General features: G+C 36.7%; 1 protein-coding gene across 4 annotated transcripts in view; it reads right to left on the bottom strand.

The window, feature by feature from the left end:
- The window catches only part of LOC139937316 (transcription factor 4-like), a 143,415-nt gene that overhangs the window by 12,034 nt on the left and 116,102 nt on the right, over nucleotides 1–15,279 (bottom strand). For all 4 annotated transcript variants that reach the window (XM_071932420.1, XM_071932421.1, XM_071932419.1 and 1 more), the window contains 2 exons: nucleotides 10,928–10,995; nucleotides 10,084–10,272 (listed from right to left, as the gene is read on the bottom strand). In XM_071932420.1, the coding sequence (XP_071788521.1) occupies nucleotides 10,084–10,272; nucleotides 10,928–10,995 (257 nt within the window). The remainder of the gene's footprint in view (nucleotides 1–10,083; nucleotides 10,273–10,927; nucleotides 10,996–15,279) is intronic.

The raw sequence follows: 15,279 nt of genomic DNA on the forward strand, positions 1-15,279 counted from the left end.
TTGGGCTTGACAAAGGAGATGTCTTTAAAATGTCCACTGAAGAACCTACCATCAATTTTGGCTGCATAAAAAGTGCAATGATAAACTCAACTAATTTGTTATTACTAATGAATCAATTTACTTCACTCACAAGCCAAGTAAATGCACTACATGTATAACTAAATAAGATAATTTGTATATTCACCCCAAGAAAATCAAGAATATTGTTTAAGATTTAATAGACAAAATAGGTAATGCATAAGACATTAAAATAGGTAATGCATAAGACATTAAAATAGGTAATGCATAAGACATGAAGTGTCCAGCAACACAAGGGCACCTCAATGAACAATTGAAACAGAGAAATCAAACATCACATCTATAAGAATTATGTACAATATCTCAACAAGTTACACGTTTTGGGCTCATTTCAATCATTGACACTTTGCCAGTCAACTCCACTTTTATCTCTGCATCTGTGGATGGCGGTAATCAGCTTGTGTTAATTCTTGCCAGGCAATGTAAAGGAAACCTTCCTTCATTCTCTTTCTTAATTTATGTACAATAATGCAAGGCATGTTGCCCAAAAGTGTGTTTTACTGAACTTTGCAAATACCTTAAAGGCAGTGGACACTATTGGTAATTACTCAAAATAATTATTGTCATAAAACCTCACTTAGTAACTAGTAATGGGGAGAGGTTGATAGTATAAAACATTGTGAGAAACGGCTCCCTCTGAAGTGACATAGTTTTCAAGAAAGAAGTAATTTTCCACAAATTTGATTTCGAGACCTCAAGTTTAGAATTCAAGGTCTCGAAATCAAGCATATAAAAGCACACATCTTCGTGTGACAAGGGTGTTTTTTCTTTCATAGTTATCTCACAACTCCCACGACCAATCAAGCTCAAATTCTCACAGGTTTGTTATTTTATGCATATGTTGAGATACACCAAGTGAGAAGACCGATCTTTGACAATTACCAATAGTGTCCACTGCCTTTAACTGCAAGCTCTTTTACGATTTGGAAAGCAGGCAGGTATTGGGAAGTACTCCTTACTATTCTCAAAACAGATATGAACAAACCACAGACATCACCATGGCAGACGTACAAAATAAATAAATTATATTTTAAATCCTAACTTGAAAACCCCAAGGTACAACAATCTTGTTAATTTCCTATGGAAGCTGTGATAGAACTGTTCTCTCATCACACTATGGAAATAGCTGGCAGGTCTAAGTTACGTATTTACAATAATTATGCAACGTGTACTATGCAACAAACTCTTCAAATGTTCATTGCTTCTTCATTGTCATTTTCTACTCAGTTCCTTTGAGTTGACTCTTACAAATAAAATAAGCCCATTTGTTAGGTCTGCAGTCAGCCAGTGTACAAATATTGACTGCTTCCAGTGCTATGGTTAAAACTACGACTCCCGAGGTAATCCCCGGAGCGTTCTATTTTCCACGAGGCGCAGCCAAAAATATGGAATGGTCCGGGGATCACCGAAACAGCATGAGTAAAAGCAGACATTATTTGTTTTATAACACCCCAACCGACTATTTATCATCCTCGTACACGAAACGGACATTTCAGATACAAAACTGAGTGGGTTGAAGGTGGGTTAAAAGACGTCTGGGTACTGCACACCGTGAGATAGTGGTCGGACTATCACAGGGCAAACGATGCACTATCACACGGCCGCCATTTCTAGTAAAACTAAGATATATCATGTGACGCGCTCTAAACCAATGTAAAGGCAGAATATTTGTAAGGGGTGTTAGAATTCCCACTAACTCCACTTTGCTTTATTTAAGTTGTTTCAAAATTTAGTTACTTTTTTTTAGTTAATAATTCAATTAATTTATCATGAATTTAAACTACCCGTACATATTTTGTAGCATGCATAATCACTTGTTTTGTTTTATTAGCACATCTTATTGAGTCCTTTCACACTGAAGGTTAGCATTTGTTTATTATTCAACCTTGCTTCCATTCCATGTACAAACTGGTCTCATCTCAGAGCTACCACTAGAGAGACCTTCTACCCATGGTGTGTTACCCCTCTTTATTTACTGATGCAGTGTTTAATTATACTACCGTATGCTTATGTGAATGTAAGCCTAGATGGATAATCATGTTGCCAAATCACCATTTTTGTTTACTATGTTTAATTGGTTTCAACATTAGAACTGTGCAATCCTCAAACACAGCCCAATGTATATAAAGAACATAGCTTGGATTAATGACAATGTGGTATAATATCTGTTAAGTATAACAACCAATGGATTCTCTTCTTAAGTTTCCAAACTTCTAGACATCAGTGTCTTTGACCCAACCCTTTAGCTGTTTCTCATAAGACATTGTGGCCCTAACTTTGTGCTAATTATTGTGTAAGAAGTGGATCCTGCGTATCTGTCTAGCTGATTTAGTGATTATAAATTATATATTTATGGATGTTCAAGTGCTCAAGCACGGCCTATATGATGTACATGAATCATACACGAATGCACAGTGTATATGAGTGTACATGTATGTACATGTATGTGTGTGCCTGCCATGACCAAGACCTTCACAGCTAAAAAAGAGGTTTAAGGAATCTTTCATATTGATCAACTTGGTTATTAGTCTTCCTTCCAAACAGGGCAATGCATCTTTAATGTGGACAGGCAGTTATCATTCCTCAAGACCCCCTCAAAATAACAGACAGACAAACAAACAAACAAACAAACAAACAAACAAACAAACAAACAAACAAACAAACAAACAAACAAACAAACAAACAAACAAACAAACAAACAAACAAACAAACAAACAAACAAACAAACAAACAAACAAACAAACAAACAAACAAACAAACAAACAAACAAACAAACAAACAAAACAAACAAACAAACAAACAAACAAACAAACCCCTTAACAACCAGGCGACCCCCACTCCCAAGAAATTATAATAATGACAACACATACAAACATGTAAGATACACATAAAATAAGTTATTAAATAAATAAAATAATTCCCCCCCCCCCCAGAAAAAAAAAAAAAAATACAATCAACATCCTCAAAGTACTTACAAAAGAATATCTGACTTTAATAAATCTAAATACGTAATCTGTGATTGGGTTGACAGGATGAGGATGTGCATCTAGGTAAAGAAATTATGCTTGAGTCCATCAATTCCATTGGAATCATCCATGATCCTCATTCCTTTGTCTTTACTAATAAAAAGCTGATCCATTTCCTCCAATAAAAACAAGACAAATCCAATGTTACAATTTCAAGAGATGAGTTTTTACAGCTGGTTTCACAGGGAGGACTCTTGTCAATGTAGGTTGCTTCCAGGCTTTCTTCAATAAAGTGCACACAGGGTCAAGAATTGGCAATGGGGACAAAATTATCTATAGAATAGCTGTTGCAAAAACAATGTACCATGGTTGGAGTCTGATGAAGCCCACTCAACAAGGGAAATTGAAATATAAATACGTCAAATACATGCACATGTAAGGACAAAATGGTTTCATTGGTTTCATCCTAATACTGAACTTGCAGTATTATCCAATCATAACAAAGAAATAGAACTGAAAATATTGTAGCTTACTATGGGCGATATTGATACATCAAAGCAATGCTTGGGGCTAGATTCATTTCATTTGGAATAATCAGAGATTACAGATGTTATTGGTTCTCCCTGGCTCAAGCACAATTGGTTTCGGCCTTGCTGCAAAGTAAATACAGGCATAAATGTGTGACCAATTAAATCTGCACTAGATTTGAAATGCTGCAGCTGCGCTGTCGATTATTAAATGATTATATTCAGATTAAAATGTGATTACTTTGGAGGTAAGGTACTTGGACAACACTCAATACTTTTTCAGTGGGATGCTTGGTCTTTTTTTGTGTCGGTAAAATTGTACACAGACAGCAACTATGAAATTATGTTTCACACATAAATACAAAAATGTACTTGCATGAACAATGAAAGTTAAGCTGCAAACACAGTACATGGAGATATAGGAACAAGAACAACACCAAGGATGCAGGTATATTTATTCAAAACATCTTGCAAGAAGTACTTGAACAAATAAAACAAAGCAGTGATTTGTCTGAAATTTCATGGTTAATTGATTTTCAAGAATGGTATAAAAGCCAGTTTGAAACCTCATACATGTACATGTGTACACATACATGTAACTATTAACGTCAGTGGACAATTAACGTCAGTGGTAATTACTGAAAAAAATTTATTAGCATAAAACCTTTCTTGGTGTCGAGTAATGGGGAGAGGTTTATGGTATAAAACATTGTGAGAAACGGCTACCTCTGAAGTGCCATAGTTTTCGAGAAAGAAGTAATTTTCCACGAATTTGATTTCGAATTTGGTCTCGAAATCAACCATCTAAACGCACACAACTTTGTGTGATAAGGGTGTTTTTTTCTTTCATTATTATCTCACAAGTTCGATGACCGATTGAGCTCAAATTTTCACAGGTTTATTATTTTATGCATATGTTGAGATACAAAACTGTGAAGCCTAGTCTTTGGCAATTACCAATAGTGTCCAGCGTCTTTAAGGAAACATCTTCAAAGTGTTTCCATATATTTTTCCCCTTACAAAGTGAACTGATGTTGATGTAAAAAGATTAAACAAGAAATAGAGCCTGGTATTAAGGTGCACAAAACACTGGGGGAAAAACCACTTTTCATTGTTTCAAATAAAATAAAATAAAATATAGCCACTGAATTTCATAAAACCTTCCCAAGTTGACATTAATGGTGTGTATATTAAATACCAAACAAATGGAACGAATTCATGTTGTTTTTACTTGTACTTTAATAATGGCTTATTCTTTAGAGTGAAATCTCAGTTTGCACAGTCTGCAAAAACTTGATAAGAATAATCCCTTGCTTGTGGAGTCATCCTCTTTCTCAGGGTCTTTTTATTTAAAATGATCGAATGATGTTAAGTCACTTTGTGAAAAGAGTATTTTCCAAAATACCACATGGAAATGATTTGAGAAAATATCTATGTTCATATAAATCATATATTCATGAGCTGATTGACAGGCTAGTAGTTGTCAGAGCCTGACAGCCTGTATTTGCCCTTCAAATGAAAAATTGATCAAACTGACCGAGTATGCCCATCCGTAAAACAAAACATGGTTTTTGACATCAGGCCTGTGAGCGGGTCATGAAAAAAAAAAAGCTGAAAATTGTTGTCCGGATTTTGGTCCAGCACTTCCAACGTAATAAAAGGCTTTAGTTAAAAACTGAAGTGAGACAACACATTCACAGAAACATAGGCCACAATTCTTACATGTAACAGTGTGTTGTGCATCCTCACTTTCAAAATATTTTTGTAGCATTCCTTTAGGAATAAATCCACAAGCGCAATGAGTCCTCGTCGTCGACTGCCATATATTTTACTTGTCGCACGAAAGTACACACCGTACACAACGTACGTTGCATTGGGGAAAACCATGTGTGCCTAATTTTGTCTCAAGGTGTTCGCTTTTTAGTAAATTAATAACAACGGCTCAAATGAAAGACCAACACGGAGCATTTTACAGGGTCTAGAAAAAAACATCCTTGTCACACGAAGTTGTGTGCGTTTAGATGGTTGATTTCGAGACCTCAAAATCTAATTCTGAGGTCTTGAAATCAAATTCATTGAAAATTACTTCTTTCTCGAAAACTATGGCACTTCAGAGGGAGCCGTTTCTCACAATGTTTTATACCATCAACCTCTCCCCATTACTTTTTACCAAGAAAGGTTTTATGCTTATAATTATTTTGAGTAATTACCAATAGTGTCCACTGCTTCTAAGTACATGTAGATATGTACACTGCACATGTATGTCTACAAGTACAGTGATGATCTTTACTGGTTGTAGGTTTTTATAGAGCGCTGAAGACACAACTACTGACTGAGAACTAGAGCTCTTCATGTATGTATTGTTGGAACGAGAAATACGTGAAATATGCACAGCGGCAAGCAAATGTTCTGTAACACTGAACACACAATTGCATCAAAAGGGTTGTAGTTGCTTGTTGAAATGGCCACCAGCCACATTTCAGCTCCTTCAGTAGTATACAATATATTATCTTTGGTAGTGAATGTCCTGCTGTTAATTAAAGGCAGTGGAAACTATTGGTAATTACTTAAAATAATCAGCAGCACAAAACCTTGTTTGGTAACGAGTAATGGCGAGCTAATGATAGTATAAACATTGTGAGAATTGGCTCCCTCTGAAGTAACGTAGTTTTCGAGAAAAAAAAGAAGTAATTCAAGCATTTGTTAGCATGCAACTTCGTGTGACAAGGGTGTTTTTTCTTTCATTATTATCTCGCAACTTCGACAACCAACTTTTCACAGGTTTGTTATTTTATGCATATGTTGAGATACACTAAGAAGACTGGTCTTTGACAATGTGCTACATACTACCATGCAGTATACCATGGAGCAATAAACCTGCCCCATGAGTAAACCAATGTTTATCATGAATGGCATATTAAACCATAGTATGAGTACAAGATCTACATGCAAATGATTACATGCCTTGCCCATGTACTGGATCATATGACAGATTACATGAATAGATTGTACATTAATGCATCAGCCTACTCTAGAGAATCAAAGTAAGAACAAAATGTGAACTATTTTACCCAGTAGCAGTAAGGATATCCATAGTAGTGCACAGTTGGGTGATGTTGTGAAGATACTTGTGGAATATTGGAGTCAAATGGTGAGTACCACATATTTCAACTCAGCTCAGCTAGGCTAGGACCGTACCCAAACTATGTACACACACACCTAGCAAACTCTTCTAACTATGTGAAAGCCTTACTCACTCCTTCAAGTAGCCTAATCCTTTTTAGCATCTAGAAATTCATTGCAGCTGTGAAAGATGTGGTTGCTTTTATCAAAAACATGAACATGCTACAGGAATAGGGCATATTGCTAATTTCTGAACTTACAAAGGGCAAGCCTATTAAATCAGGGGTGTCAATTAGTAAATTCATGCAAGCAAAAAAAAAACAAAAATTCAATACTTGACTTCAGTTATGAGATACTACTGGAAAAATATTGAACATACTTCATCAAAACACCTTCTGTTGATATTCATTTTACTAAAGAAACTACAAGAAGATGAAGAAAACACAACTTGGGTATTTTTGAGGTTAAAAAAATGGTACATTCCCCATGATAAAGCAACATATGCATGCCTGTACCTGTAACTTGCATTTCCTTCTAGCTTCATGCAGTCAAACAGGAAGATAGAACAACACTTGTCCCTAGTGATCTGGATAACTAATTTCCTTCTCTTTAAACACACACACAAAAACACAAACACCATACATGCAATCCACTAACATTTTGCAGACTTCAGGAAATTTAAAACAGGAAAGATTTGGGCAAAGATTTCTCAATTGAAACCTTATGTCACAAAGTAGGGCTGTCAGGAAAGAGAGCGAGACCCAGTAGTATAAACCTACTATACTCAAACAACTGCTAGTGCTACAAAGATTTACATTTCATGTATTCTAAAAACATTAGTAGGACTATATTAAGAGTGGATGAAATTAGTTTGTTTGGAGTGAGGATGCATGTATATTACATGAAAGTTGTCCACTTCCGGTTTCTGCCCAAGGTCCTTACCACACTGTGTGCATGTAAACAGTCTGATCCAAGCACACCATTTACATCAGGTACACTTGGCCTTAAATGTTTTTCTTAAAAATGCTTGACAGTGTACAGTACATGAATGTATCTATAGATACAAATCATACAAAAATAATAGTTTTGCTGTGCAAGATTAAGTGCTGAAACTAAGGCCAGATACAAAACAATCGTTGATCGCCCTCACACACATGGCACAACCCTATGAACCACCCTGACCCCTTTCTTATTATTAAAAAATAAATAAAGTTCAATTATCATTTTTTGAGTAAAACTTTGGCAACATTCTGCGCCACACGTGTAGTTACATCAACCCTAACCACCAGTTTGGATCTTGTGGCACACAAGTTGTTTTTCGTACCACACATCGGAGTGTGATAGGAAACCCCCAAAATGCCATCTTCTGAATCACATGACATCAACTTGTACTTTTTGTACCATTTTTGTCAGTCATGGCCAGTGACCTTATTTTGACCTTTCCTTCCGGTCCAATTTAATTGTATTGTTAGATGTTTATTACCAAATACAGTTTGGAGTTTGAATATGGTCTCTGTGTACAAAACATCAGCTAGATCTCTTTAATTGGATGTTTGACGACATCACCCTACGCCAAAGCCCCTTCAGCAAAAGTTTTTATTTTATACTTTGTGTTTACATTGGAATAAATTATAGATCATATTACTACATAAATTATACCAATTAAAGTGTAGTTTATAAATCATATTTGGGCTTGAATTGTGTCAACCATAAGCTTAATATATGTACACAAATTCATATTTCTTGAACGTCGTACATGATCAATTCATAATCTTTGTATAATTATGAGGGATGTTCTGTCATGTGACCAATGTGAAATATTCCTTTTACCTATTATTCTTTTATTTATCCTCAAAACCTAAATGTTTGTTATGAAACAGACTGTTCTGTCATGTGACCAATATGAAATATTCCTTTTATCTATTATTCTTTTATTCATCCTCAAAACCTAGACGCTACATATCTAGCGGTAGTTTACCTGGGGATTTCATTGATGCCAACTTTCACACAATTGTTAAGTGGTTTGCTTTTTCAGAATTGTTTTTAAGGGCTAAACCATATTGTTATGAACTTAATCCAACAGATGAATAGTTTCAAAAGGTTGCTGCTACATTTGCATTTACCTCCAACTCTAAGAATAATTTAATTTGTTATGAATCTTGAATAGCTTCTTGTAAGACAATTACTTCATGAGTTTTCCCCCATCACCTGTAATTCAAGTAAGAATCGTTGTTATTCCTAAACATGCTGTGATAAAACCCAAAGCTTCATTTTTACCTCACCTACAGCGTTTTTAACCCCTCCCTCTAACTTCCTTCAGCTAAGTGGTTTATGGCTTTATTATTAATCCAATTCCCCTTCTACTCCAACCAGACATGCCCAATACTCTGGAGAATTCCAAACTTTGCAAAAGTTTGACAGAAGCTGGCAATTGTTTACAGACTGCAGGTTTCTATTTTCCACTGAGGAAATTAAGTTTGAAAGGAGTTATGAAAAGGGGAGGATGTTACTTGTGCTTGGTGCATATTAATAGAAGCTTAAATGTCCCAGGAGTGGGCAGGTTTTGTCCTTTGTGATGCCATGTTCCTCAAGTAGTAAGTGAGGTAAATGCTACGTTTCCACTTTGTCATTTAAAGTTAAAAACAGTGACAAGTGAGCTTTTGAAAACAAACGTCTATGCTTTATGTCAGGTGTGGGTGTGTGTGTCAGCTTGATTCAACAGCAATTTAAACACAGTTTCACCACCACCCTGGTCTCAACTTCAAATACAGAGAGTATAATCTCAAAAAGTGGTCATTCATGGACGGAAATGGTAAAAGTTTATTTGACCACAACACCCCCATTCATTAACAAAACTACTGAGATTTGAGTACATGTAAGCATTGCAATTCACAAATGTCCACAAAGCAAAATTCATTTGGTGGTGTTTCAGCAAATTGTCTAAATATCACAAGAATCCCAGAGTAAAGAGTATGATCAGATTTTGGGTTCCATTATCCCTAGGGATTTGTATAGCTACATGATATTTCGCAATGCAACTAAAAGTACAAGCCCTTTTGTTTTAAGGAGTAGTTCCATTTAAGATCGGTGTCAAATGTTTTTAAAATAGATCCATGGCAGAATATATGTTGAGGTTTTTTGAGTTGTTTAATCCTCAAAAAGTTGCACACTTTTACCTTTTAATTCTCCCATGCTTAATGTACTCCAATATATTTAAGTATTATATTGAGAACCAAAAAGTAGCTTTGGTATGTACTTTGTTATGTATGTGAATCATTGTTTTGTACGATATTTGCACACATATTTTGTGAAATCGAAATTTTGTGAGAAAAACAAATTGGAAGACATAAAAGCAATCTCCGAAATATCTTGACTCATAAAAAACTTACCATATGTGAATCTATATATTGTCCTGATGTACCAAATGCTGGTCCTACATTCATACCAGAGGAACCTGTATGGGCTGGAGGTGGACCAATGCCTCCTGCTGGATGATTAGGCATGGCTTGTAGGGCTCCTTCAGCATGCCTTTGCAGAACATTTATTGCATCATCGAGTCTCTCTTCCATGCGACTTTGCTAAAATAATCATGTCATAACAAACATTCAATATTCAATCTGTATAACTGGTAACTACAAAGACATTATTTTGAAAGCAACGCTATGTACCCATTATTGTCCCAAACCAATCCTCACTGGCAGGTAATGGTCAATCCAGGAGGACTGCTTCCTTTCTCACACAACACATCTAGAACACATTTAAAGAAAATCAACTTGGCATTCTACCTTAGAGCATTAATACGTCTCAATCGATGGGTACAAACCTGCTATATACAAATTATAACATTTAATATGATTGTTGGGATTCGTCAATGTGCACAACACCCCAAGAATACTCATTTGTAATACATTGGGAGATACACCATTTGATTTCTCACAGTTTTTGGGCGAATTCACTGTGAAATGCAAATATTAATATTCACAAGAATGTTTGCCACTGTGTGAAGAGCAGCACAACAGAAAGAAAACATCCCTTATGATTCAAGCCACATTAATCAAATAAAATAATGAATACACTTAGGCCTAAATGACTTCATTGATGATGTTTCAGAGCAGGGACAGACATTTCAAATTCATGCAACAGATAAACAATCGGCAACTAAATTGATAGCCAAGTTATTTAGGGTGATGCAAACTCTCTATGTATGACCATGTATGACTTTGGTTGACTTACCAGTGAGTGTAGATGGCTCTCCACATAAGGCCCTGGTGATGCCTGAGTGCTTGATCTTGGCCATGGCCCTGTATATATACACATTCAAGTACAAACATCAAAATAATTAGCAAAAACAACTACATTTCAAAAATAATCAATGTATTTTTCACTGAAATACTTAGATTTTTTAGTGCAAAAACCATGATTATGGTAATGTTACCCCTGTCCCAGATAACATTGTTATACCTCGGTAAAAATTGTGAAGTTTGATTGGTCGAGAACCAATCACGTGTTGTTACCATGGCTAAGGATGCGCGCTACGTGTGATGCACAGCGCGACAGGTAACATGAGTGATGTTAACCAGTGTACATCACCTTGATCGTTTCCAACCTTGGTTGATTTCCAGCGCTGTGTACCAAACACGCGGGTTCGAGGGAACAGGTGAATAATTGTTTCTTATTTTTTACTGTTCGTCTGCTCATTAAACCATGATTAAACTATGCATTACTCCGTTATAATAATGTCTGAAGATGACAACAGAACTTTGAGAAGAAGAATAACAATATAGGATTTGAGGCATTGCATGGTGAGGTTGGATTGCGGTAACACCATGTGTGTATCTACTTGCCAGGTAGAGTTTGTTCTTAGAGAACTGTCTTGCTTTATTCTACTACCGCGGAGTAGATTGTTCGGGTGTTCGGGACACTTCTCAGTTTTGAAAAGAACTGTCCTGCTTATTAACTATGACCTGGGTGGATGGTACATGTATAGTAACTGGTAATAGGCTGGGACTATATACTACTTTAGCCTATAGGATCATAATTAACTGTACTACCGTGGTCTCAACATTTCAGGTCTCAACGTTTCAGGAATAACAATGTTACCAAGGTATAACAAAACTATTGTTGCAAGCTGTGATGGGGTCCATGGGTTTTGTGGCACCCTCGGCGCACGTGTACAAAACACAGCATGCACTATTGTATAATTTGAACTAATTCTTCACATTTAACCTTTTAATGTGCCAATGGCTAGTGCTTCCAATTATGTGGAATTATTTTTTACAAAGTGAGACCTGGCAGTATCTTCAATATTAACTACAAAAGATGAAGAAATGTGTCTTAATAGATTTATATGGACAAAGTTTAACCAATGAATCAATTTTAAGCAATACCATGATAATGTGTTGGTGTCGCCTGTGGATACGTGATAGGGTTAATCAGGTCCCTGATTTGATAAACAAGTTGCATAACACTCCTGGCTAACTTGATACCTAATTTAGACAAAATCACTTTGTGTGACAAGGTATGGACTTTGATTAATGTTTAGGAGCCATAGTCAGTCACCCACAATACTTAAATAATATATTGGGACAAAAACAGATAGTAAAAAACAAGAACAATCTAGTAAAACGCCAAATGGCATTCAACTGTGACCTTAATACCCAACAAAAACTTATAAGAATAAATACTTCAGATCTATTGAAATATAAAGTTCTCAAATCTACCAAGTAGACTTTATAATAATAACCTACTATAAGATTAAATGATTCAAAACACTGTGTTGTTCATTACACTTTATAAGCTTAGGTCGACACAATTGAGAATTTGAAAATAAAACTTTAAAAAAAGTTACCATAACTTATCGGTCAAACGGAAATATAATTGTGCAGGAGAAAGTAATTAGTTTGCTGTTAATGAGGCAAGAAATTCAATTTGATTATAATAAGGCAGGATGTATAATCCTGGAGTAGAGCATAGTAAGTGTGAAGGAAAAGCACAACAGACTGAATGCTCATCTAGTCTACAGTCAGATTACACACACCAATTCCAGGTGATCATTCCACGCTTATGTGACCATCAATTGGCCATGCAGCTAAAGAAACCCTTGACAAAACAAGACTACAATGTACAATCCAGATGTAGTGTGGGATAGCCAAGTAATGATATAACAGCACTCTCTTAATGTTAATATTTCCTTGCCCAGTACCAAGTAAAAAAAATAATAAGAACTAAACAGGATGAAAAGCCATCATCTTTATTCTTGACCTTGGAACACTTTACAAAAGTGCGCATGGAGCCAGCCGTAGATCCCACACAGTCTGCAACTGGCTACAGTCATCAGTATCATACACCACTAGGTATAGTCATTGACTTGTGGAGAGCAGATAAATCTATCATATTACTCAATGTCAACTGAACTAGCAACTCAAACATATCAACAAAATAATGTCATGTATTAGTGTCAAAAATGTCTAAACAGACTACTAAATTCTTAAAGATCTCTATAGCAAGTACCATGTGTATACATCTGCATGGCCAAGGTTGTAAGACTATAGAAGGAGGACTATCAATGTTAAAACAGTGATTATTATCAATAGACTTTTCATCTGTCCTAAATCTAACATACAACTTGTTCAATTACAACAAGCAAACTGCTGGCAAAGTTATTACTTTGTTTGAAAGCTTGGTTTACTTGCAATTTGAAATGTTTGTATTAACAAAATTAGTAGTGGTTTTCATTTCCAGTAGTCTGTAGTGTACAACTCTTGTTGGAGAGATTTGTAAACCCCAAAGATTTGTGAATTTTGTGAGACATTTTGTTAAATCTATGCTTCTGTATTTTTTAAATAATGTGGAAGTTAGAAACTCTGGTTCTACTGAAGACTATGGGTACGTTCAGACAAGGGGTTAAACTAGTCCTTAATCCAAAAGTGCTAAACTAACCCTCCGTGGGAACTCAATATTCTGGTCTGCAAGGGTCAATTTGACTCACTGAGCTGGGCTAAACTAAACCAAAAAAATTGGTGGACTAGCCTAGCCTTGCTCAAGGCAGTCGAATTATTCACTCGTTATTAAGACCGTCGCTGTATAAAAACCCATTCACTGTGCGTAAAACCCACCCGTATTCACTGTGCGTAAACATCGCACGACACGATGCCCCCGTACACTATCCGCATGCGGAGGCCGTCAGGCCGACAGCCTTGTAGGGTCTGTGTTGAAGCCACTGACCTCATTACTATAATAAGCGAAGAGTTCCCACAGTCAGCTCATTACCATAATGCCCGCGAAAGATGAGACATGTCTACATCATCACACACCACCACCACGGACGCTCAGCGAGCATGATAGGCGTGTGTGATTGGACGTCAAAATGAATAATTCATTTGCCTCACATCCTGTGTTGTCTGATAGGTCTGACGAACGATATACATATTCATGAGCTGCATACTAGCATATCCTAGAGCCCCCCCAATTTCGTCCACTATTGGAATTTTTTCAATACAACACATTAAAACGGGAAGATACAGACCCGACAAGGCTGTCGGCCTGATGGCCTCCGCATGCGGTTAGTGGTGTAGGAGTGCGATGACTTGTGTGAACAGTATTCGTGCGATGTGACAGTGTGTATACGGGTGGGTCATTCGGTGTGATCGCATACACCATGCACAGGGTATACGGCGGGTGGGTTTACAGCTGCGTCTTTTCGGAGCGAATAATGCGACTGCCTTGAGCAAGGCTAGGACTAGCCTAACTTAGCCCAGGTTTTACGACCACCCCCCCGCTGCGAAACCGCTGCGAGGCCCAGTAAACCATCGTTGGGCACAACTGACCTGCTACTTCCGGCCTATTTTAGCCCAAATGACCACGGCAGAAAAGATGACGTAATCCACTACACGTGTATGGATCGGCAACATAGCGTGGGTATTCCGTAGCGTGTCTGCATGAACAACTTCTGCCTTCCCTTTATGTCCCCAAAGTGCTGGGGCCCCGGTATTCCCCCTCGCCGAAAAACTTCCAAATGGACGTCGCAAGAAAACAAGTTCTCATTTCTAGTAGCACTATTTTGTTTTTTAATTCACATTCTTCGAGCCTTGTTTTGCGCAACGCTACTTTATGATATTAACAAACGGGTTTTGCTTTGGTGAAAGTGGCATCTAATCAAAGCTAGCTACACACACGGCATCAAGAATTATTACCAAAGTTTGGGTTCGAAAACTAGGTTGTATCTGGTTCCTTCCCTCAACAACTTTTCTTAACAGTGATACGATCAAGCCAAATGTATTGGTACCAGACTTATGTTGAACTGAAAAACAATTTTTTAACGTAACATGAGAATGTGTGGAGGCTTTGACTTCTAAATGACTAAGATGTGATATATTTCCAAAAGTTCACTCTCGAAAATAATTTGAAGCTTTCAACAACGTGTTATGTTATTTTCATGATCGAGGGCAGTGCGAATCAGAAACTTCTGCGGTCACAAATAAAACTGCGTTTGTGCTGGGGCCAAGGATATGAAGTGATTTTGCCGTATTTTATTGATGGAATACATGATGACCATGAGGTTCGTAGAGATGATAGCGGATCGAAAC

The sequence above is a fragment of the Asterias amurensis genome, chromosome 5 (genome assembly GCF_032118995.1).
Source record: "Asterias amurensis chromosome 5, ASM3211899v1".
Classification (NCBI taxonomy): domain Eukaryota; kingdom Metazoa; phylum Echinodermata; class Asteroidea; order Forcipulatida; family Asteriidae; genus Asterias; species Asterias amurensis.